This window comes from Carassius auratus, chromosome 15 (genome assembly GCF_003368295.1).
Source record: "Carassius auratus strain Wakin chromosome 15, ASM336829v1, whole genome shotgun sequence".
In the NCBI taxonomy this organism is placed as follows: Eukaryota; Metazoa; Chordata; class Actinopteri; order Cypriniformes; family Cyprinidae; genus Carassius; species Carassius auratus.
The window spans coordinates 9,982,114-10,006,520 of NC_039257.1; the positions used below are offsets into that span (position 1 = coordinate 9,982,114).

The window sequence follows — 24,407 nt, forward strand, 5'->3', positions numbered from 1 at the left end:
CCAGTGACACAAAATACAGTCCTGAGAACTGAAGAAGAGCAAATGAGGTGAATATGGACTGAAATACCTTAATGTTGAATTGATGGATCACTTGTAGAAAATAAAATACTAAGAAGTTAATCTAAATATAAAAACAGTTCGAGTCACATGAGGAGTGTACTGCAAAATCAGTATATAAATTAATTTTTGAGGAAGGTCAAAGAGTAAGCTGAGGACTCAGGAGACTCAAAAAACCTTCACACATTAAAGAAATATAAAGCTCCATGTCACAATGACCCAGAATATCTGAGATAAGAATACAAGGACACTGATACTACTGCCACTTATCATAATTCTGAATGTCAGGATTAAAGAGACCATCGACCAAATACCTATACATTTTTTTAATTTAAAGGGATAGTTCACCCAAATAGCAAAATTATGTTATTAATAACTCACCCTCATGTCATTCCAAACCCGTAAGACCGCCGTTTATATCTTAAACACAGTTTAAGATATTTTAGATTTAGTCCGAGAGCTCTCAGTCCCTCCATTGAAGCTGTGTGTACGGTCTACTGTCCATGTCCAGAAAAGTAAGAAAAACATCATCAAAGTAGTCCATGTGACATCAGAGGGTCAGTTAGAATTTTTTGAAGCATCAAAAATACATTTTGGCCGAAAAATAGCAAAAACTACAACTTTATTCAGCATTGTCTTCTCTTTCGTGTCTGTTGTGAGAGAGAGTTCAAAACAAAGCAGTCTGGATATCTGGTTCGCGAACGAATCATTCGATGTAACCGGATCTTGTGGAACCAGTTCACCAAATCGAACTGAATTGTTTTAAACGATTTGCGTCTCAAATACGCATTAATCCACAAATGACTTAAGCTGTTAACTTTTTTAATGTGGCTGACACTCCCTCTAAGTTCAAACAAACCAATATCCCGGAGTAATTCATGTACTCAAACAGTACACTGACTGAACTGCTGTGAAGATGAACACCGAGCCGAGCCAGATAACGAACAATAGACTGACTTTACAGTTAACCAATTTACAGTTAACCATTTAACAAGTTTTTACTGTAGCATTTTACAGTCTTTTACTTTTAAATTCACTGTAATTTTTTTAAGTGTGGCGCTGATGTTTAGGAACAGGTCTACTTTTCTGGTGATTTCTTAACAAATCTTACAGTTGTATTGCACTGATGATTGAATCGAAGAGGCCGACCATGCCCAGAAACTCCACCCTGCTCAGATTCTTCACTGTGTATTCCTGGAACACATTAGAGATGGCATACAGACTGGCACTGACTAGAACCAGACCATCACTGAGGAGAATGTCACTTGCTGTTGTTGATACAGGAATGAATAATGGTCATGCTTTGACTTACATTACATATATATATATATGTGTGTGTGTGTGTGTGTGTGTGTATATATGGTTCCAGGTTGCTTCTCACAAGATCCCTGGTATTGGCCAGCAATGATATCCGCTCCCACCATGGCTCCCACCCCAGCCAGACATACAGCTACATAGTGAATGATCCTATAGCGGGTCTTCAGGAAGAACCAGGACAGGATCATCAAAACCGGGATAATAAAGCAGTCCAGCAGCTGTAATGCAGTCATTTAAAAGTGAGAATGATTAACCTCAGCTGCTCTTACGGAGTGTTTTGTGTTGAGTCTCCAGCGCCATAGATGGCGCTAATGAATCTTTTTTCTTTTTTTTCTTTCTGAGCATCGACACCGGTAAAGAAGGATTCACGTCAGCACGGAAATAAAACGACTGTTTACTGTTCACAATGATGGAGGATGAAGAATTAGAGTTTGTGGAAGATTTGGAGGCGATATTACACCTTACTCCAGAAGTGCAGGTGGCCATTGAGCAGGTAACTGATGAATTGGCGTTGTTTCTGTTTTTAATGAAGTGTCAGAGAGAGCATACAAGCTGTCAGCTGCTGTCTTCTCCAGAGATGCAGTTTTATACATCCCCATTAATGCTCACAGTTTCAGTCAAGGCTGGTTTATTTATCATGTTACGTATTAGTTTACGTGGATAGCAGTTGTCAAAACTGACTTTAGTTTTAAAACGCCAGACCAGCAAACGCAGATTTGTCATTGCTAGCTTGTTATTTGAAGACAGGTGTCAAGAGACACCTTGACACAACCAGGGGTTTCTGCATTTAAAAGATGAATAAAAAAAAATAATTTGCAGTGTAATGCAATTTAAGAATCGTAAAATGGACTCCTGTTAGTCTGTAACGTTAGTATAAAATGCTAAGAAAATGTAGCTTATGTTTATACCAAGGGCTTGCTGATAGTCTAGACATATTAAAAACCTCTGAAAGGGTTTTATCTCTAAAAGAGTTATTGCGTAAACATATTTATATAGTTAAACTGACTATTAGTCCACAAATGCATAATGAGTAGATGTACAGTTTGGAAAAAAAGTATGACTAAAACACCAACATTGCACGTGCAGAATTATTTAATAATTTAATGGTAAATCAAGCCATATTCATTCTTCTACTATCTCCACTGAATCCAGCATTAGTTTTGAAATCAAGCTGGATCTCTTGATCTATTTGTTAAGGTGCCACCTGAACAGATTGCAGTGTTGAAAAGCTTTTTGGTCACCTCAGACTCACAGAACATCTTTAGATATTTAGTGGCCACCTGGTCCTCATTCAGCAGAGCCTGTTTTTCTGGTCTTGGCTATTTCATACGTTGTCTGCTCGTTTGTTTTAGGTTTTCCCCAGCCAAGACCCTTTGGATCGAGCCGACTTCAATGCTGTTGAATACATTAATACATTGTTTCCAACAGAACAGGTGAGTCTGAGTTAGAATATTTGAGCAATGTGTTTAGGTCACCCTTATTGATGCAAGTTACCAAAAGTTTCTTTACATTACTACAGAAATTCTGTTCTATTGAATGTTCATCTTTTTTTGCCACTAGAGGGCATTATGCTCTCCAAGCATGAAGAAGTGACTAATATGATGTTGATCATTGAAAGAATCTAGATTTTATTATGGTTATGATTTTTTGGGGTTTTATTTTTGTAGTCTTTGGCGAATATAGATGATGTGGTGAATAACATTCGACTTAAAATAAGGTGAGTTTTTATTATTTAGACCCTGACAGGGTCTGCATGGATATACAGAGGTTCTTTAGGTTTTCAGTAATTAATTTGGTATTGTAAATAATTCTTTTAATCAGACGGTTGGATGACAACATCAGGACAGTAGTGAGGGGACAGACTAATGTGGGGCAAGATGGCAGACAGGTGAGTCCTCTGATTACACATTCATAATATCATTAACATTATATATATATATATATATGCTTTATAAGCACTAAAAAACAGCCAATGTTAATAATAGACATGTTGATTAGCAACTTTCATTTTACAACTTTCTTTCCTTTGTGGAGCACAAGATATTTTGAAGGATATTTCAACTGTTTTCGGTCAAATAAAAGGACAATAAAGGTCAAACAACATTGGTCCTCACTGACTTTCATTGTGTGGACAAAAAGACCTACATTCTATTACACTCCACAGGAGAAAGAAAGTCATAGAGGTTTGGAATAACATAGAGATGAATAAACAGTTATTGAGTCTTCAGTTTTGGGCAAACTGTATGTGTTTTTGTACTCTGTTATCAAAATATTGAAGTAGTTTAAGAAGCTTAAGAACGTTCCTCGTGGTGAACCCCTCTGTCCACTTCACAGCGGCTCTTGACACTGTGGTTGTCTTGTGCATCTCTTCCGTCTCACATCTCTGGAAGTGACCAAGGCTCTTCAGAGCTCTTCCCATGTGCTGTCTCTTCCTGGAAAGGAAGGCGCACTTTACTCTGAATTTCCCTGTTCTCAGCAGCAATTCCATTCCACATTGTGGTTTAGTGTTCCTGCTATTTCTTGGACCAGGCTGGAAATGTTGATTCAACACAGATCCGTTTCTTAATCAGAACGGCAGGCTGAGGTGAAATGCGACCCCTTTATTGAGATGTAGAAAGGCAGCGTGGTTTAGACCTGCGAGTGGGTTCTGCTGTTCTTGAATTACCCAGCATGCACCACTTGTGGAATTTGGTTGTGTCTGAATGGATCGCCGCAAACGCTGGGCCACGAGTCTCACGGCCCGTAACCTTCGGAGTTGTTTCCAAAGAGCAGAGGAAAAATCCTTTCAGCAGATGGAGCGGCGGGGAAGTGTGGATTACACATGTAGCTCGAGGCTGGGAGTGATGGTGGAGACCGAGAGAGAGAGGACTGGAAAGACCTGCTGCTTTTTTCTTTTTTGTTTAGTCTGTGCAGTATTTATCAGTGAGATGGAGACATCCGTGTCTGGAACGGGATCCCAGGGGTCTGCTTGATGACATTTCTAGCTGTGTGGAGGAGGTGGACGGATGTGTTTGTCTTAGCCAAGTATTTTCACGTTCTCCCCTGTAGGACAGAAAATGCTAAAGTTAGAATTGGTCATTGGGCATCTTATTTGCGACTGAGTCAGGGCTCTTTGAAGTTTGGCTGAAGGGCCTGATAAATAGTATCTGAGACGGTCACAACACAGATGTTCACCCAGTTTAAAGACCCAAACTCCTCTCTGGTATTGTTATTGTGTGCCTGCTGTGTAGATCCTAGTCGTTTTTGTATCATTGAGATGTGTGTGTGTTATTAAAAATTTAAAATACTTTTTAGTTTTCATTTTATAAAGTTTCTCAAAAAGGTCTTAAAATCAGAGCAAAGTGTCTTATTCATTGCATTAAATGATGCATGCACTACAGTAACTGAATATCATCCTCAGTATGTTTGTCTTTTTTCTCCCCAATACAAGTATTTAAACATTCCTAAAAAAACTCATTTAAGTTGTTTTACTCATAAATTCATTCCATGTTCAGAAATTCAAAGACTGTGAAACTGGGAAAAAAAACAAATACTGAGGAAAATTCTCTTTTTTTGCAGTGTGATCATAAGATGCAGTGAAAGTTATTTCCATATTCTAGTGGTTGGAAGCTATTTTAGGGGCTTAAGATGTTTAGTTTTGTAAAATGAATTAAAATGAACGGGAGATCTGTTGGAAATTGTTGAAACTTTGAAGTGTTGCTAGTAGAAGCCATTGTCTGCTCTCTAGACATTTATATTTAGAGAATATATTGACGTATTATGTTCCCTTCGATTTATTCCTTTACATTTTTGGCATAGTATTAAAATCTTAAATTTACCTTCATAAAACCTACTCAAACGCAGGTTTCCTTTTTTTTATTTTTGGCATTTCTAAGTGGTACTGTAGTTTTTTAATGTCTATGTAGTGTTAATTTTATTTCAGCTTTAATTTGAGTTATTTTAGAGCATCTAGTAAAGATAAACAAAATGAAAATGAGTAAACTAGCTGAAATAATTAGAATTTTTAAAAATATTTAAAGTGTCTGTTTATTTTATTTCAAGTAATGGTTTTTATGGTTTTCTCTGATGTGGATTTAGTATAATAACTAGCTGGTCTCCACACTTTGTTCTCTTTACTAGGAAAAAATATATTTTAGTGTCTTTGCCCAACTTTTCTAAACAAGATTTTGTGGTTCTTATCAGAACATTTACAGTGTGTGGAAAGCACTATTCTTGTCTATTGTTAACTGACAACAATGTATCTGGAAATATTATCTGAATTGGAAAAGCAGTTGGCAATGTGGGGAAACTTTTTAGATGTGTGATATCATTCAGGATGGGAAATTAAACAGTGGGCCGATGCATTTGGCGCATATTAATTTAGGACAACCCAAGCTTTGCCTTCTTCTTTGTCACATGCAGGGTTTGTGCTAATATACATTATTTTCCTCAATGCTGCAGACAGTTCCCTATAAAAAGTTTGCCATGTTGTTGTTGCCAGATGGAGCATTCAGATGGAAGGTTTATAGCTGTCAGGGAGCCAGTTGGGATCAGGATGTCTCATGTATTTTTTGGCATCTGGAGCTGCTTATTAGGAATGCTGAGAAGGAGCCTCCCCAAGAATGTAGTATAAATATTTAATCTAAACACAGGATGGAAAGTTTACTGCATGTGTGGTTTTCTATCAGTCGTTATAGACCAATCCCTGTCTGTCCCTTTGGAGTTGTTTTAGTCATTTCTTAAAATAAAAGAAAAACCCAACACTTGTTTTATTGATTTAATGCCTAGGTTTTTTTTTACCCTGTATTGCAAACATTACAAAAGCAGAGTTGAGTTATAAAGTTGACTTTAATAATGGATGAAATAAAAACATGATGGACACAACATGCTTGATATATTGCAAAACAATGAAAATTGTAGCTCTGAGGGTTAAATAGAGGGATTAAAGCCAGGCGCCGTTCTTCATAATATTTTCAGCATTTTGGAAATAATTACATACAGTATAATTACCAATAATGTATATGTGAAAGGCTGTACATGATTGACGACATAATCACTGAGGAGCTAATCACACAGTCTCATTCCTGCCTGTCAGCATCTATTAAACTGTCCTAATGACCAACACGTTTCTTTCTCAACACTTCTACATTTTCTTCAGGGGAGTCACAACACTACAGGGAAATGAAGCATGCATCCCAGCATCATCTGTGTCGTCCTATAGTCTGTGGCCTGCCTGAACCATCTGAGGGGAGGGGGGGGGGGGGCATCCTGAAACTGCAAATAGAGTCCACATGCGTAGCAGCTGCTCTCCTTCCTGCCAGATCCAAATAAACCTCTTTCTCGTTCTCCTGATCAGCAGTATAAGAAGGAATCCCTGGGACTGTCCTCCAACAAGCAGTCCATCTTTCTAACCTTCAGAAATCAGTTCTGGATACACTACAACAACATGGCCCCTTTAAACTAGATGCATCCCAGTTAACACCTGAGTTGTGCTTCTTATTCTGAGCTGTTAAGTCAACACTGCAATTTGAAGAATCCTTTCATCGAAAGGACGATGCATTGCTGTTAACACTGTGTGTGTGTGTGTGTGTGTGTGTGGCTCAAAGCATCTCTGTGTTTTGAGGAGGCTTGTAAAAGTGGCAAATTCCAGAGGGCAGCTGGTGCCGGCTGTTAGCATTCCATTTGCCTGTGAAGAAGCGAGGCAAAAGACACGGCCAAACTCTCTCTGCTCTCAGCCCAGGCATGTCTCTCTAAATACACTGGCAATGGCCAGTATTCCCACTCACCCAGTGCTGCAGCTGCTCATGAAGGAAGTAGTAATTATGCATTGTCAGAGTCCAAACACTTGCCGTGTGGCTGCAGTGGGAGGTGCATTCGAGTGGCCAGGAAGATCAGATCCCATCCGGGCTGAGCCAGGAGCCTTGTGATGTGGTGGCGTCAGGTAGGGCAACATGTGGAAGGGCCAACATTGCAGCTGCTGTAGTCTAGGCCTGCAAGAATTTCAAGTAAAAAACTGGTTTCTTCAGGCGCTGCGGTTTGTTCCCCACCCTGGTGAAGCGCGGAGATCTTCCTGCTAAAAATAATATAGTGGCTGGAAGGTCAGGAGGCCAGGCAGGAAGCATGTTCATTAAAACATCATTCAGCCTGTGTTTAATATAAAATATGAGTTCATTATTAATTGCTTTTGATGTGGCTGGGAAGATTTAGATCGAGGGTCTGTTTTTCTAATCGCCTAGTCTGAAGGCGATGAAACCAGCCCAACACAAACTCAGCTCAAGCCAGTGAACTTCAGGTTGCTGTTTCACAGAAAACAGCGAACTGACAGCGAGCTGTAAGAAAACGCTACCGCGGTGTTGTATGGGTCATCTTAGATCTTTTGTCTCCTCTTCCAGGCGCTGGAGGAGGCCCAGAAAGCCATCCAGCAACTCTTTGGCAAAATCAAAGACATCAAAGACAAAGCGGAGAAATCAGAGCAAATGGTGAGTAAAAATAAGCCCTCCAGACAGGAACCTAGTCATTTAAGGCCTGAAAGTCGACCCAGAGTAAATAGCCATTCACCACCCACCCACCCTAACAGGCTGGGTAACCGAGGCACGAGAAACTGTGACATCCTGTGGTTTTTGTCCACAGTGCTCTTTCTGAGCCCAAGGTAATGCACTGGCCATCTGTGAATGTAATGCAGTGCAGATCAGAGGAAAGCAGGAGAACAATAGCAAAGCTTTAGCCCTGTGTCTTCAATATGGTGAAGCCATATAAAGAAGGAATACATGATGTGTTAGTACCATATAGGTTATTGGCTTATATTAAGATTTTTTTAGTATTGAATAAATATTAATAATAAATAGGTTTTCATATTAAATTAATAGTAATTGACGTTTATTTAATCTACTTTCACATCTAGATTGCCTTTGCCATCATATATAATAACTGTTCTTGATAAGTATAATCTTTAGCAAATTAATCTACATTTTACACTGTGTAATATATTACTGTGACATTATAATCTTTAATATTGTCCATTTATTTGTACTTTTTTAATGAAATTCTAATATAATAATGCACCGTTCAAAAGTGCTGTTTTTTATTTTATTTTTATTTTTATAAATAATACTTTTATTAAGCAAGGATGCATTCAATTGATCATAAAGACCATACATTTAAATGTTGCAAAAGATTTTGGAGTAACGGCTGCTGAAAATTCCGCTTTAATGTCACAAAAATAAATGACATTTTAAAAACGGTGATTTTCAGTTTTAACAATAATAATTGCATGGTAAGCATGATACTTTTTTTCATAAAATGTAAAAACCTTACAAACCCCACATTTTTGATTGGTATTATACAATATATAATTTGATATCATATAATACAGTTATAATAAGTATCAGTAAAAAATGTAATATCTGTGTATCTCTAATGTACCTAAAAATGTGCTTCAGGTGAAAGAGATCACACGGGACATCAAGCAGTTGGACCACGCGAAGCGTCACCTGACCACCTCTATAACCACCCTCAATCACCTGCACATGCTGGCTGGCGGTGTGGACTCACTTGAGTATGTTTATTCAACATCCCTTCTCCCATGATCACTCCATTTGCTCCGTGTGCTAAAAGCTTGTCTTATCGCACCAGAGCTATGACTCGAAAAAGGCAGTATGGAGAGGTGGCCAATCTCCTTCAGGGAGTAGTCAACGTCCTCGAGCACTTCCAGAAGTACATGGGCATCCCCCAGATACGCCAGCTCTCAGAGAGGTACGGACGCAAACCTCCCTCACACACTGTTTATTTGACAATATCATGGTGCTGAGAGTCTGTAGATCCTGTTTATGTTTACTGAAGATGCAGCACAGGAAGGAAATTTGCTTCACAGTGTCTCGTTGTTTACTTTTTTTCCCCAGCTCTTTGTTTTTGGCCTTTCCCAGAGGAGGTGCTCTCTGTGGTTTGGGTGGTGCAGTCCATGTCCCCTACAGGCTTGGAGACAAGGCTTTTTGTTAGGAAAGAAACGAGGCTCCGGTCTCTATGATTCTGCACTTCCCTTTGCTTGTTTATGTTGGATGCTCTGATAAAGCTGTTGTTTCATAAGCAGATGGCAAGGAAGTGTGTTTGATGTGGAAAAACGATTCCCCTGATTGTTCCAGGTTCTAAATGTTTCTCTGGAAAAGCATGCATCCGCAGTTCCTTTTCAATGCCCCTGTAGTCATGTTTACCCCTTTGGTTCGTAAGACCTCTCACAGACGGACCTCATATGTTAAACGCCGTCCTTGAGTGATGATGAGAGTTTGTTTGGTTGAGCATGCATTTGTACGTCAAGCGAATCCAGTGTTTTGTTAAAACAGCATTTAAGTTTGCCAAAGTACATCAGTGGTTTCTGACCGCTCTGTGACTCTCTGTTTTTTTCCCCCGTCTGTTTCTTTTGTGGTGTAGAAAGAGATTATATTTGATGAGGGTGGGGATTGTGCCTAGGAATTTACAATGTAAATAATATTAGCTCCCCTTTGGTGATCAGATAGACTGATTTCAGCCATGTTGTTTTGAACTACACAAGCTTACCACATATGAAGCCTGGAGGAAATTCTTGTGATTTTTGTGATGCTTAATATTAGTGCATGCCAAATACGGAGAAGCTGAGATGCTTTCGTTCTGAGCCCGACTGTCCCTAAATGGAGATGTCTGGTTGGTTTTGAGGAGTGGCAGTGATGTTTGATCAGGGGCGGCAGCTGAGGGATGTGCTGCGGTTCAGACACTGTCGAAGTCTTAATGGAGCTGGTGAGAGAGCAAATTGGCAGCCATGTGCTACGTCGAAGACCGGTGTCTGACTGGCAAGCGCATGTGTCTCCGTCTCTCTTTCACTCACTCTCCCTCTAAGTATCTTGTTTATTTTGGATGGCACTTGTGTTGAGTCCGCTTGCGCCAGCAAATAATCCAGAAATGAAGAGAGCATCTTCGAATCAAGTCGTGATTCACCCAAACGCTTTTGACAGGATTGGGGATTGCTTTACACTGCCTCTTAGATCGCTGAGACTTTGGTCCTAAGTACAGTTTGGCCTTATTAGTTAATACAGTTTGAATTAGCATCGGTTTTCTTGCAAGTAGCTGTTAATATTTCTGACTCTGTTCCATTTATTTTCCCAGTGACAGTTCTTCTAAGAGTTGCCATCATTTAAAGAGATCTAGTTAGTAGGTTAGCTATTCTCTATAAACTTTTAATGAAATATATATATTCTTAATTTAGTTAGTGTGTTCAGTAGTAGCCTATATATATGTTAATACAGAGAATATTTGTTCTAATGGAATTGGTATGAAGGATTGTAAAATTTCATTTGTACTGCTCTAGATTCCAACATTTTGGTATCATGAATTTATTGCTTTTAAAACTCGATGGACACCAGGGAATCCTGAGACCACCAGGGGCCTGTACCATGATGGTAGCTGAACAAATTCAGAGTTACAGGATAGGTTTTGAGTTGACAAAACCAAACCTCTCCAATCCTGCTTTGTTGGTACCATGATGCTGTTCATCAACTTTCTTCGTCAACTCAGGCTTTGATCCTGAGTTTGTGGAGCGCGTGCACATGAATGTGTGACATCACTGGCGAACAGCCAATCACGAGCCTTGCAACAAAAAGCAAGTTTGATTTACTTCTCGCGAGAGACCCAGCGAGATTCAAAACTAAAGGTTAAAGGTTTTGCTAAAGGTGAAGAGATTGAAGAATATGACAAATTTAAACAGGACAAATAAAATAAATAATCTTGCTTTATCAGTGAAGTCACAAGTGCAACTTGTTAACTTAGTTCATACATTTGAAAATATATAGTGGAAGAGACTAGAACATATAAGGTCAGATTTTGTATTTTTTTTAAATCGTGCATCGTTTGATACTACAACTTATTTATGTCACATGATCAGTATACATTTATATTTATTTAAAATAAACGATTTATAATAACTGTTTAACTAAAATTGCTTGTGTGTAAAAGATAAATAATAATAATATGAACCACAATAATTATATAAATCATAAAATGGATTTTTTTTTTTTTTTTTAGCATTAGTGACATTTAATTTGGAGCAAGATAAACTGGAGTGACTTTGTGTCAGACCTGTCACTTTTCTCACATCTGATTGGTCCATCTTCAGTTTGAGATCTCTAACCCAGAACATAACCTGCCCAGGAGCAGGTTAGCTTTGGATTGTAAGTTACTATGGCAATGAATGCAGCTAAAAGCCAAGCCACTTACATGGTACCTAAAACCCAGGATTGGTGCAAACTAAACTGAAACTTACCTGGCTAGCCAGTTAATCCAGCTTCATGGTACAAGCCCCAGGTGTCTTGAGTTGTAAACACTCACCCATTTGTTTTGCTCCTCCTCAGAGTTAAAGCTGCACAGAGCGAGCTTGGCACGCAGATACTGGCTGACTTCGATGAGTCTTTTCCTGCCCAGGGGTCAAAGGTACAGATGCAGTGCTCTGATGAAAAGATCATAAGTAATCGCCTCTCAGTATTAGTGCATAGTAACTCTCTGGATCATTCCTGGGACACATTTAATTTGATATTTACAGAAATCTGGAGGTCCTAGCATTGTTCTCAGAGATGCCTGCTTGGTGGCGAATGTCCTGGATCCTCGGATTAAGCAGGAAATCATCAAAAAGTTCATCAGGCAGCACCTTTCAGAATACTTAGTACTCTTTCAAGAAAACCAGGATGTAAGTGAAACCTTGTGTGTCCTGTACATGCTGAGATTGTGCTGTACTGTCTGACTTACGGTCTGTGTTCTGAGTACAGGTGGCGTGGCTCGACAAGATAGATCGGCGCTATGCGTGGATCAAGCGTCAGCTTGTGGACTATGAAGAGAAGTATGGGCGAATGTTCCCGGAGGAGTGGTGCATGACCGAACGCATCGCTGTAGAGTTCTGTCATATCACCAGGTACTGATCAAACACCTCACATTAATGCTGCATTCACATGATGTTGACCTGTGATATCTGTGATGTCATTAGTTGGATTTCCATCCACATTTTTATGCAAATATCGTGAGATGTAATGTCGATGTTATAAATAAAATGATTCATGTTTATTCAGATTTTTGATGTAAGAAATTCACAACTTAAACTTAATGTAAAATTAACTACAACTGATCTTCTAATTATAGCATTCTATGAAAGCTTTGATTTATGTGACATCCAAAATGACACATATGTTCAAATTTGAGTGAAGTAAGATTTTTTTTGTCTGAAAGAAATTTATACTATAACAATTGTAATAATATTTCTGTAATACTGTTTTGATCAAATAATTGCATCCTTGGTTAGTATAAGAGGCTTTTTTTAAGTTTAACATTTAAAATAACTATCTGTATACACTATATTTTGTAATTGTTTATTATTATTACTTAATCCTCTCATATGTATTAAATTTTTTTTCCTTATTTTATCAAGTCATATCTCATTGCCTCAATAAATTAAAACAAATTAAATAACGATTAAAAATAGTACCTGACCTCAAACTTTTCATGAAAAGTGTATATAGCTAGCTCTACATTTAAAAAAATAAATCCTGAATTTTTTTTGTTCTTTAAAGTTTAAAAAAGGGAATTCCTAGTTGTAGCATTTATAGTGATTATGTACTTTGCTGTCTTCAATAACAAAGCCAGACATGAACACATTTTGGCGTAATGAGTGCTGCCATAGAAACAAATCATTTTTGAGTCTGTAGACATGAGCAGGTCTTGTAATTACGGTAATTCTGACATGATGTGAGTGTAGCATAAATCCTGATTATCTCCATTACCCTATAGAGAAAATACACCTGGGGTTTACATGTGCATTTAGTGGTTAGCTTGGAAGACTAGACATTAGGCAGCACACAAATATGGCATGATTTAGCGAAAGACATAACTCTGCGCAGTATGACATGAATGATTAGATGGAAAGCAACTGGTTACATGTCTGGGATTTCAGTAGTGGTATTGACAGTCTAAAGTAGGCTATGTGTGTGTATGCCCGTTGTCTATAGTCAAATTCCTCTCAAGAGAGTCATTACAAAACCCTCCGTGCCTGGAAAGAACATTTGAGGTCCTCTGTAATCCTCTTTTTTTGACAAAGCTTTATGTAAGAATGGATCTACCACACCATCATCTTCCTCCTTCTTGGGCTTATTATCTTCTCACAAAACGATTGTTTTTCAAGCTGACAGTAACTGGATCTTGGCTTTTGAATACAACACTGATCCATTGTGGTTTTTTTGAACAGCCAAAGCAGGCCTCTGCACACACTGTCCTATAAAAGCATTGACCTGAAGACTTAGTCCTACTTGGCACATTAGATTTCGCTCACAACTTTGTCTATGTCTGTGTTTCGTTTGCTCATCAGAACCGAGCTGGCCAAGCTGATGCGAACCCGTGCCAGGGAGATCGAGGTCAAGCTTTTGCTCTTCGCTATTCAGAGGACCACCAATTTCGAGGGACTGCTGGCTAAGCGCTTCTCGGGCAGCACTTTAAACGACGGGCCTGGGGTGAGGCCATGCTTGCTGGTTTACAGGCGAACACAAAAGGATTTTACTGGAGTGTGAACATGCTGGGAATCTTGCTCTTGTGTGATGTTTGTCTGTGTTTCCTTTGCTTTCTCAGCAGAAAAAACCTGAGATGCCTTTAGAACCAACAAACCCTTTTTTGGAAGACGAGGACAACGGATCAGAAAAGGATGAAGATTTGGATAGAGTGAGGCTGCTTATCTTTATTTGCGCTCTGTTATGCAAGCATGACCACATTTGTACCATATGCAGTCTTCTCCACCCATCTTCTGATAGAAACTGATACCGCATTTGGTGCCATTCCAACATGCAGTTTACATTTCTTTCTAATGTAGTTTGATTTGACTCATCTGAACTATGGCCCGGATCAGGCGCATATTATCTGCAAATGATGTGTTATGAAAACAATCATGTTTACAAGTCTTTATTTGCCTTCTATTTATCAAACCCTTAACATGTACTTTTAATATAACAGCTTGACTTTGGCTCAGTTATTGCATACTTATTTCCTTTTATCTTCAAAATGGCAATGATGTTCTCGGTATCAGGTGTTGTAAGAACATTTCTGGTGATTTGGGTTCCTCAGAAGTTCACCGTTATCACTGTGGTGTTTCGAAATAGAATTTCCTTCCACTTTCTCCATTATACTGGTGCCACTGTAGCACAAGTTAGGGTTGTTATCGTTGAGTAAAACTAAAACCAGAAAAAGCATTTTCATTGCTTGAAATTAAATAAACAATACATAATAAAAAAAATTGATAAATATATACTTAAACTTAAGGACAACCTTTCACATTCTCATTCAGTTTATAAAAATAAACATAAACATGCTTTATTATAATATAGAATATATAAGTGTGTGTGTGTGTGTGTGTGTGTGTGTATATATATATATAAAAAAATTTCATTTTATCAAACTTATTTTTAGTATTTTCTGTGATCTTATAGAATTTGTTTAATTGTAAGTAAATAAACGAAGTAATAAATATAAGTTACAACAATACAACTAATGAAAATTTTATTTACATTTTTTTTTAATGAACGTTATTTTTTATGCTTATTTAATTTAATCTAGTTGCCAAGGTAGCAATTCCCTTTTTTTTTTTGTTTCACTTGAAGTAAAATAACTAAAACTATGCAAAATTAAAACTGATGAATACATATTAAATTATTAATCAGATGTCTATATATATAAAACTATATTCAAACAACATTTAATAAAAATAACAAAATCAACGAAATTATTTTAAAATTAAACAAAATGAAACTATAAAACCATAAACCAACATCCAATAAATAAAACTATTAAATAAATAAAATGTAAATAAAATAAAATATACAATATATTATGATATAAATGATATTAAAGTAGCAATGGCACACTTATTCAGAAATTTCTGATTAAGAAATATTTGACTGTTTCCAGCTCAAGAAGCCGAAGGCCCCAGACAACCCCTTCCATGGCATTGTGTCCAAGTGCTTTGAGCCTCATCTCTACGTTTACATCGAGTCGCAGGATAAGTGAGTGGAATCTCATTTAACATTGTGCACAGTCATATCAAATATGTCACACAATAAGAAGTCCATTCAGTTCAGGGTCATTTAAGGGTCCTCCTCACCAACCCCCATTTTTGATGCACTTGGTTTGTGATCTTCCATTTCTTGTACCCCCCACCTTTTTAGTAGTTCCCTTGTCTGACTCTCTCCGCCTCACCACTGAGGCGAAACTGGTTCCTATTAGCCATTAACCACACATGCTGCAGACAGTCTGAAAACAGCAGCTGATTTCATTCTTTACTTGCCTTTTTCTCGTTCTTTACCTCTCATTTTGCTGCTTACCCTCTCTCTAAACCCATGAGGCTACCAAGCAAAGGGCTTCTTGTAAAGGCCCTTCTCTGACCCATGTAACACTCTGCTGGCACTGCCTAAAGCAGAATGACCTTTCTGTTAACAAAGGCTTGCATTATACCAGTTCCCACTGACCTGCCTGGCATGAGTGTCCACATTCTTCTCTTGGGGTTAGCATCTATCTGATTACTCAGTGCTGAGAGATGGCCTATTTACTGACCTGACAACACATTGCTGTTCAAAGCAAGTTTAACACATTTAGATTTCAGTCATAGTTAGATGTGGCGTTAGCTTTCACTTTGTTTTTTAAATATTTTTCAAATTTGACAATGCAAATATTAAGTTTTTATTTCTTTTTTTTTCTTTTTTTTAATTGTCCTTCAAATGGGTTCCCCAAAAACTTTGCAGATATTTATTTTATTATTTTTAAATTTTATTTTAATTCTTTATTGCCCCAAAAATGTCAACCTTGCAAATGTTTTGCAAATTAGTTTTTAGGTTGAAACTAAGCACTACTGAACACATTAAAAACCTCTAGAACTTAACCCATCCAGGTGTCTTTGATAATACATAAATAAATGACCACATATGTACAAATTCATTAATAAAAAATAAAACGACCAATTAAATTCCTGTTTTTTTTTAGTGTTCTATTACTTTTGTTTTTCAAAGAATTATGCAGATTTTAGCTCTTAATAGTGCAGGAAATGCGGCCAAAGTCTAGGCCTACTATCATTTATCCTTTTGTTTTCTGTCTTAGAAATCTTGGCGAGCTGATCAACCGTTTTGTAGCTGATTTCCGGGCACAGGGTCCCCCTAAATCAGGTACAGATGAGGGAGGCGCTGTGCTCCCCAGCTGTGCAGATCTCTTCGTGTACTACAAGAAGTGTATGGTCCAGTGCTCACAATTAAGCACCGGAGAGCCCATGATTGCTCTGACCACGATCTTCCAGAAATATCTGCGCGAGTATGCATGGAAGATCCTCTCTGGGAACCTACCAAAGTGAGTCGAGCCACCTGACTGGTCCTTTTTTCTGTCTTTCTCTCTTTTTGATAGTTAAAGTTTATTCCTCCTAGTCACTGGGGATTTTATTTGGCGTGTTATGCTGTGGTGATGCTGGAGAGGAGAGCGAGTGGTCGTCTCTGTGTGGTCGCATTTGTGGGGTTTCTCTCTGCCATTCTTCAAAGGAAGAAAAATCCCCACCCGTCGCCTTGTGTGGTTTACCACGTATTGTCTTTGGGAGTTTCAAAAAAGATCTTTGTTTTGGAGAAGCTGTCTTGTGGTTTCCATGCAGTCTTTCTTGTGTTTCTTTTAGTGGGAGGGCCGGAGGGTTGAGTTAGGGTGCTTTGGTAACTATGTTTGTGCATGTTTGCATGCAGGACCACCACCAGTAGTGGTGGTCTGACCATCAGCAGCCTGCTGAAGGAGAAAGAGGGATCAGAAGTGGCCAAGTTCACAATGGAAGAGCTGTGTCTTATTTGCAGCATCTTAAGCACAGCCGAATACTGCCTGGCTACCACACAACAGGTCACCCACCACACATGCTTCATTCACATGGTACAAATGAATAGGTTTTTTTTTAACGATGCAAATGTCCTATATCATGTCCACAGCTGGAGGAGAAGCTCAAGGAGAAGGTGGACAAGACCCTAATGGAAAGAATCAACTTAACTGGGGAGATGGACACCTTTAGCACGTAAATACGTCACATTAATTAACCCTCAATGCTAAGTAAAAACATACTAGCTCAAGGAAATTAATTACTAGTAGTTAAGTAATTTTCCCATAAATCTCTCTGTTTGGCAGGGTGATCTCAAATAGTATCCAGCTCTTGGTTCAGGACCTGGATGCTGCGTGTGATCCAGCCCTCACAGCGATGAGCAAGGTACTATATCAGAACCAAAGCAGTTATCCAACGATATTCAAGTTTTATAGTTTCATTTATCATACCTGCTGATATTGGATGTTTAATTGAATAGGAATTTTAAAATCACATTTGCTTTTATCTAAAACTCACTTCATTTTTTATAAAAACACTAATTTACTAACACTATTGAATGTAATCTTTAGCAAATCTCAAAATGATTATCCATTTCCATATTTTACTTTAGAATGCTGCGATGTCATTTATTTTTATATTTTCAGCTTTTATTTTAATTTCAGCTTAAGTTTCAGTAATTTTGCTATGTGCTTTTATCATTTTTATTATTTTTTTATGATTCTGTTCAGCCTTCATTTTTATTTTAGCTTACAGGTCCGTTTAATAATTTTTGTGTTTCAGTAGAATGTAATTTCTTTGTATATCTTCTAGTTTTCAGTGTTTTCATTTTGTTTTTCATATCATATTTATATTTCTTTTTAATTCAACTTATTTCAGATTTTAATAGTTTTAGTTGGCAGTAACGTTTGAGTGTCTTCAGGATTTATACTAGCCTTGAAGTTGACTTTGTGTATGTTTGTACAGATGCCGTGGCAGAGTGTGGAACATGTGGGAGACCAAAGCCCGTATGTGACCTCTGTAATCATGCACATCAAACAAAATGTGCCCATCATTAGAGACAACCTGGCCTCCACCCGGAAATACTTCACCCAGTTCTGTGTTAAATTCACCAAGTCAGTAGCGCAGCCACTTACTAATCAGTGCAACAAAGCTTTTTCAAAACCCAGTGTTTGCTAAACTCCTACTGACTGTTTTACCCATTTGTTTCAGCTCCTTCATTCCAAAGTTCATCAACCACCTGTTCAGGTGTAAGCCAATCAGCATGGTTGGAGCAGAGCAGGTAGGTTGAGATTCAGACACTAGGATGTTTGGGTTTCATGGACCTTCAGAACACATGACCTTGTTTTCTTTCTTCTGAACAGTTACTCCTGGACACACATTCCCTCAAGACTGTTCTTCTAGACCTCCCTTCCATTGGCTCTCAGGTGGTCCGTAAAGCCCCGGCCAGCTACACCAAAATCGTGGTTAAAGGAATGACTCGAGCAGAGATGATCCTCAAGGTGGGAAGATGGCATTCACGGTCGGTCATTAAACATTTGAGAATTCGCTCAGAACCAAATTCTGTTTTAAATGGGCCTCCCTGATGAGAAGCTCAATACAGGAAAGGCTTTAATGATCAGCTGCTCATAAAGCTCTGCATGGTGCAGCACTCGGTTGGAGTTATTTACTAAGCTGTGTGCGTCTGGGTTAATGAGCTCTCTCTGAGAGACGGGAAGTGTTCACATGCCTTGGCTTTCCTGCCTGCAGCCTTAAGCTTTCCACAGTTTAAAAATCCTAACTCATACAGTAGATCTACTTATGTGCATATTAGGGCTGCACGATGTGTAGTTTAAGCATCGATATCGCGATGTACGAATCCACGATAGTCACATCGCAGGATGTGCGATGTAGGCTGTTGTAGTTGATCCGTTATTAATTAACCTGCTCCCCGGCCCATGACGAATGTGATTCACAGAGAGAGCGAGAAGAGAGAGTGCGAGAGAGAGAGAGAGAGAGCGCGCGCACGAGAGAGCGCGAGAGAGAGAGAGAGAGAGAGAAAGCGCTTCAAACAACACGAGCACTCTCTTGCTCTCTCTCCCTCTGCTGTTTCAGACAGCAACAGGTCAATAGTTTTCATAAATGGTCTGGAAAGGCTGACAAATTTAGTTTTGAACATTAGAGTATGTCTCCATGAATTCAGTAGCCCAAGAAAAGTCATGTTTTCCATGAAATGTCCCCTTTAATATTATGTGCAGCGTAGACTGATGTTCTGGTTGGACGTCTGAGCTATCAAATACAACAGGAGGAACGGATAGCTTGTGCCTCGGTGGATCTTCCACCCCCTGATCTCCAGACCCACCTTCTTCTCCCTGACCCCTATCTCCAGCCCTACACATGCTCCACAGGCTTTTATTAGGCTCTCCGGGGCTTTCCTGCTTCTGGTCTTTTAACTGCCTGGAATTCAGCCTTAATCCTCCTAATGCTCATACTGGGTTCAGCCCTAATTGTGCAAGATCATGCAAAGATCATTTAGAAAGGATGAAAAACACTATAAAATACATGGACACTTTGAAACGTCTTAAGAAAATAGATCATGCTGTTATTTCCAGAGGATAGTATCATCAATGAAACAAATTTGATTAAATTGTGCTGATTTAAGTTCTTATGGAAATTATATTACTTTGTCAACACTTTCAAAGAAAGTCAAACCTGAATCCTTTTTAAAGTTTTTATCAAGAACAACTTTATATAGGTTTTAGATTATCTCTTTTGTAGTATTTCAACTTGTTGTAGTATTTCTACATGAAAATAGCTAAGGAAGCAGGACTGGCTTTAAAAAAGCTATTCAACTTAAAGGTATGGTTCCCCCAAAAATGAAAATTCTACCCTCATGTTTTTCAAACCCATAAGACTTTTGTCCATCTTCGAAACACAAATGAAGATATTTTTAATGCCACAAATAAGGCTATTTACTTGATGGTCAAGAACAAACCTCATTGGTTCTCACAGAAGTTCAAAATGTACTTGATGACACAGAAAAACAAATGAGTTTGGTTCTCCTGTATCGTGCAAGCACATTTCAGCTTCCGTTTACTATTTTGGATGAGCTTTATGTTTGCGTGTTGATCAATACTTATATGTAAATAAAAGCATACATTCATTTGGATTCATTAGTAAACTTTAATTGGTGGAACAGGAAACCTCTCAGATTACCTTAAAAATATATTCATTTGTGTTTCAAAGATGAATGAAAGTTTAATAGTGGAGTAATTGATTTTAGGTGAACTATCCCATTAATAGCAGAGTTCTCAGTTATCTTTGTCCTCCGTACCTCTCTAAATAAACCCTCATTGGTCTGACCACAACTTCAGCAGCCAAATTTGACAATTCAAGCCAAATTTGATGAACACATTCATGGTCTGCTTAAGAAACCCAGCTTTGATCGACTTGCATATGGTGGTTCTTTATAATCGGTTTAGTATTTAATGATTGGCTTTGTTGGGCCCCAGTTGCCTCTCAGGTAATTACTTCCATCTTCATCAGCATTTTGCTCTGCGGTTCCTGGAAGAGCCATTCATACTTCAATACACTCCTCAACATCAAGGCATCTGCTGCCATGTGGCCCAGCAAATCAGCATGGGTTATTTTTGGTGTTCATAACAATAGCACAGCCGTTTGCCACCTCAGTCTCCCTTTGTCATCGCCGTTTCTTAATTGCTGCTGAATTACATCAGTGAAGTGTGACACCCGTTAAGCGGTTTATGAGTGAAATAGGACCTTCGTTGCTAGTGGTGGCTTGGCTGTCCACATGACGCTCATTACAGGGTAAACGTGGAGAGTAATCTGTTAAAGATGTCTTCACTTTTTCTCTCTTTCTTTGGCGGGTAACGGGTTCCTGCCCATCCTAAGGCCCAAACCTCAGAGAGATGGGAAGCTGATGGAGGCAGCGTGAGCCAAGCATGCTGCTGCTGCTGCCTGTGAGACGTGGCTGTTTTCCACAGTCTTCTTTTTTTTTTTCTTGCCTGTCTGACTCCAACCCCCCCATTGTGGCTCTTTTGGAAATGAACGGAAAGGCAGACTTTCTCCCCCTCCTCTCATTTTCTCTGTTCTTTCTTTCTCATTTACAAGGTAACTACAACAAGCCTCCTCGAGGCTTTTCCTTGGCCTGTCTCCAGGACGGTCGCTAAGTAAATCACTCTGTGGTAAGAAAGGAACGTTTAGAATTCAAGACCATCCGAAAGTGTTCCGTGTCCCACTTTGCTTTGACCCTTATTCACATTTCCTGGCTTATGCCTTCGGGTACTAAGAGTAAAAGGAAAAGAAAGAATAATGGGTATTGTATAAAGGGAAATGTTGCACAGGATGCTGATTAAAATACACCCCCCCCCCCCCACACACACACAGTCGTATCTGTCAGCCATGTGTTCTTCTGCCCTCTTACAAAACTAAATAGTTGCAAGATATACAGTTAAAAAAAATTCCCCTCCCACCCTTGGAGGAAAAGAAACCGATTCACAATGCAGGCCTGTACCCCATTTAACCTCTTTTTACTGCTCAATTGAGATTCTCATTATACCCCACAAAAAAAAATTACCGGTGAGGCTAATTCAGCTTCATTCAAGCATAGAGTAATTACACTGTTAAAAATAGACACTTTTTGGGTTTTTGTCTTTGTTTAGTGTTTTATCTATCAGATCACTGTTTTGTTGTGTCCTGTTCCCAGAGCGGTGGGTCTCATGTGGTAATGTTTCATTTTTTTAAAAGAGTTTGGAGAACCCAGCCGGAGTTTAGCTGACTTGTTTCTTCTCACCTCTCAGGTGGTCATGGCCCCTCACGAGCCATGCGTGGTGTTTGTGGACAACTACATCAAGCTCCTTGCTGACAGCAATCCTGAGACTTTCCAGAAGATACTAGATATGAAAGTGAGTCTGTTTATTTGCATCAGGGATATCGTCCTCCTGTTTCATGAGATCACACCATATTTATATATAAATACAGATACATACTTGTATCTATTTAAGATCTCAAGATTGCACTAATATATATATATATATATATATATATATATATGTATATGTGTGTGTGTGTGTATATATATATATATATATATATATATATATATATATAGACACACACTACTACTCAAAAGATTTTTCCTATTTTAAAAATGGCTCTTCTGAATTTACTTTTTTCAATTAAAAAAAACTCTGAATATGGTTGTATATATGTTTCTGTTTGAATATATTTTAAAAACTGAATTTATTTCTGTGATGCAAAGCTGACGTTCCAGCATCATTACTCCAGTCTTCAGTGTCTCATCATCCTTCAGAAATCATTATCATTTTGATTAACTGATTTACAAGAAGCATTATCAATGTTGGAAAGTTGTGTAAAAAATAGAAAGCTTTTGTAACATTATACAAATCTTTTCCATCACTTTGAATTAATTTAATGCTTCCTTGCTGAATAAAAGTTTTAATTTCTATCCAAAAAAGAACTCCTTCCTGACCCTGTACTTTTGAACGATGATGTATAATGTTACAAAAGCTTTCTATTTCAGATAAATAATACAGTATTAAAATATTGTGTGTGTGTGTGTGTGTGTGTGTATATCTTTAATTTAGAATTTGGTGAATAAACTATATGTCCAATTTGTGAGCAAATGATTGTGTAGATTTGGGTCAGGTCTAATTGATTCATTCAAGAATCAAAATTACTTTTAAAAACACCTTATCCAATTATGACAAATCATCATTGAAATTCATTGGTAAAAAGTTTTCCCTCTCAATCTTTAGGGCCTGAAACGGAGTGAGCAGAGCACCATGCTGGAGCTGTTCAGACAGAGGCTGCCTAATCCACCATCAGGACCAGACAGTGGCCCATCATTGACCTTCAGCGCCCCCACCCCTGAACAGGAATCTTCCCGTATCCGCAAACTGGAAAAGCTCATCAAAAAGAGGATTCAGTAAATCAGAAGGATCTTTATTCCCATCAATATACTAATGTGAGCGCTCTGTCTGGATATTCAGTACTGCCTGACAGCAAGTCTCCACTCCAGTTTTAACATGCTGAAAATGGCATGTAAATAGTACTGCTATGTCTTCTGTATGTATTTATGTTCTCTGACAGATCATGGTTTAACTTTGTGGCTTTTATGACTTGCAATACTATGAGCCTTATAATTCAAGTCCTTTCCTGAACCTCAACACATTACTGGCATGTATGAGTCATTTTGCCGTCCCCCTGACCCCCCCCCCCCCCCCTTCCTTCACTTTACAACACTAATACCCACAGTGTCATTTACTTTGCACATTTCTCTGAAATATGCTTGCACTTAAAGCAGAACAGAGGGCAGTGTGGCTCAGAAAAGTAACCTGCTGCTATTCTGGCACAAAGTCTTCTGTACTGGGATTTCAACATCAAGATGATTTAAAGCCAACTTTTTTGTAATTGTCCCCTCACTATAACCGTAAACGGCTGTGTGGAACTTGGCTGTTGCTCTGGGTAAAGGTGCCTGTGGAGTAAGAGAGTGAGGTCTCTGAGGAGCTTGGGATTTCCTGTCTCCTGCTGAAATGACAAACCAGTTGTTTTCGGTTTTGAAATACTTTCCCAGGTTGAGGTGAAAAAAAAAAAAACATATTGTAGATGTTTTAATCCTACAGGAGCCGTAAGGGAGAAATATTTACACCCACGCTTTCCCATGGTAGACACATTTTCCCTGTGAACAATAAGTGTGGTTCATGGGAGATTATTGGAATGCAGTAATATTAGTGTGAACACTGAGGATACATTCTTTTACTTTGCGTCATCTGCTTGTGTAAAGGAAGTAACTATTATTCAACATAACTTATTTTATAGTCCTTTTAATAACTCTGGAATCGGGTTACTGTAATCTTAATCATTTATCCATCATCACCTTCTCTTTCATAATTGTTTATTATTTGCACATGGCTTTGCACTTGTTAAAAGGCTTCAACAGCAGTGCACGTCAAAGCTAAAGTGTTTGCAATGAATGTATGATTTATGCGTGGGATGGGCTACTGTAATGCAATCTTATTTGCATTGATTTCTGCTGTGATTTATACTTTTGATTGCTTAAAATGAAAACATTCCTGCCGTCTGTGAATAGGACAGCATCTTTTTAATATCAACTGCAGATATAAATTCTTGTCAATAAAAATCTGTTGACTGTATC

General features: G+C 38.4%; 1 protein-coding gene across 2 annotated transcripts; it reads left to right on the top strand.

The window, feature by feature from the left end:
* The first annotated feature begins 1,705 nt into the window (after positions 1-1,705).
* Positions 1,706-24,405, top strand: LOC113115023 (vacuolar protein sorting-associated protein 53 homolog). 2 transcript variants are annotated; one of them, XM_026282219.1, is made up of 22 exons: positions 1,706-1,867; positions 2,727-2,807; positions 3,042-3,091; positions 3,196-3,262; positions 7,746-7,832; positions 8,793-8,908; positions 8,986-9,105; positions 11,727-11,805; positions 11,915-12,058; positions 12,138-12,280; positions 13,724-13,865; positions 13,984-14,070; positions 15,310-15,404; positions 16,492-16,734; positions 17,112-17,259; positions 17,346-17,428; positions 17,539-17,617; positions 18,197-18,345; positions 18,443-18,512; positions 18,595-18,732; positions 22,030-22,134; positions 23,008-24,405. In XM_026282219.1, the coding sequence occupies exons 1-22, from the start codon at positions 1,781-1,783 to the stop codon at positions 23,179-23,181; spliced, it is 2,487 nt and encodes an 828-aa protein (XP_026138004.1). In that variant the 5' UTR covers positions 1,706-1,780; the 3' UTR covers positions 23,182-24,405. The 2 variants fall into 2 exon arrangements, with proteins under 2 accessions (XP_026138004.1, XP_026138003.1); XM_026282218.1 differs by having other exon boundaries at positions 1,707-1,867; positions 13,981-14,070.
* Positions 24,406-24,407: the final 2 nt, after the last annotated feature.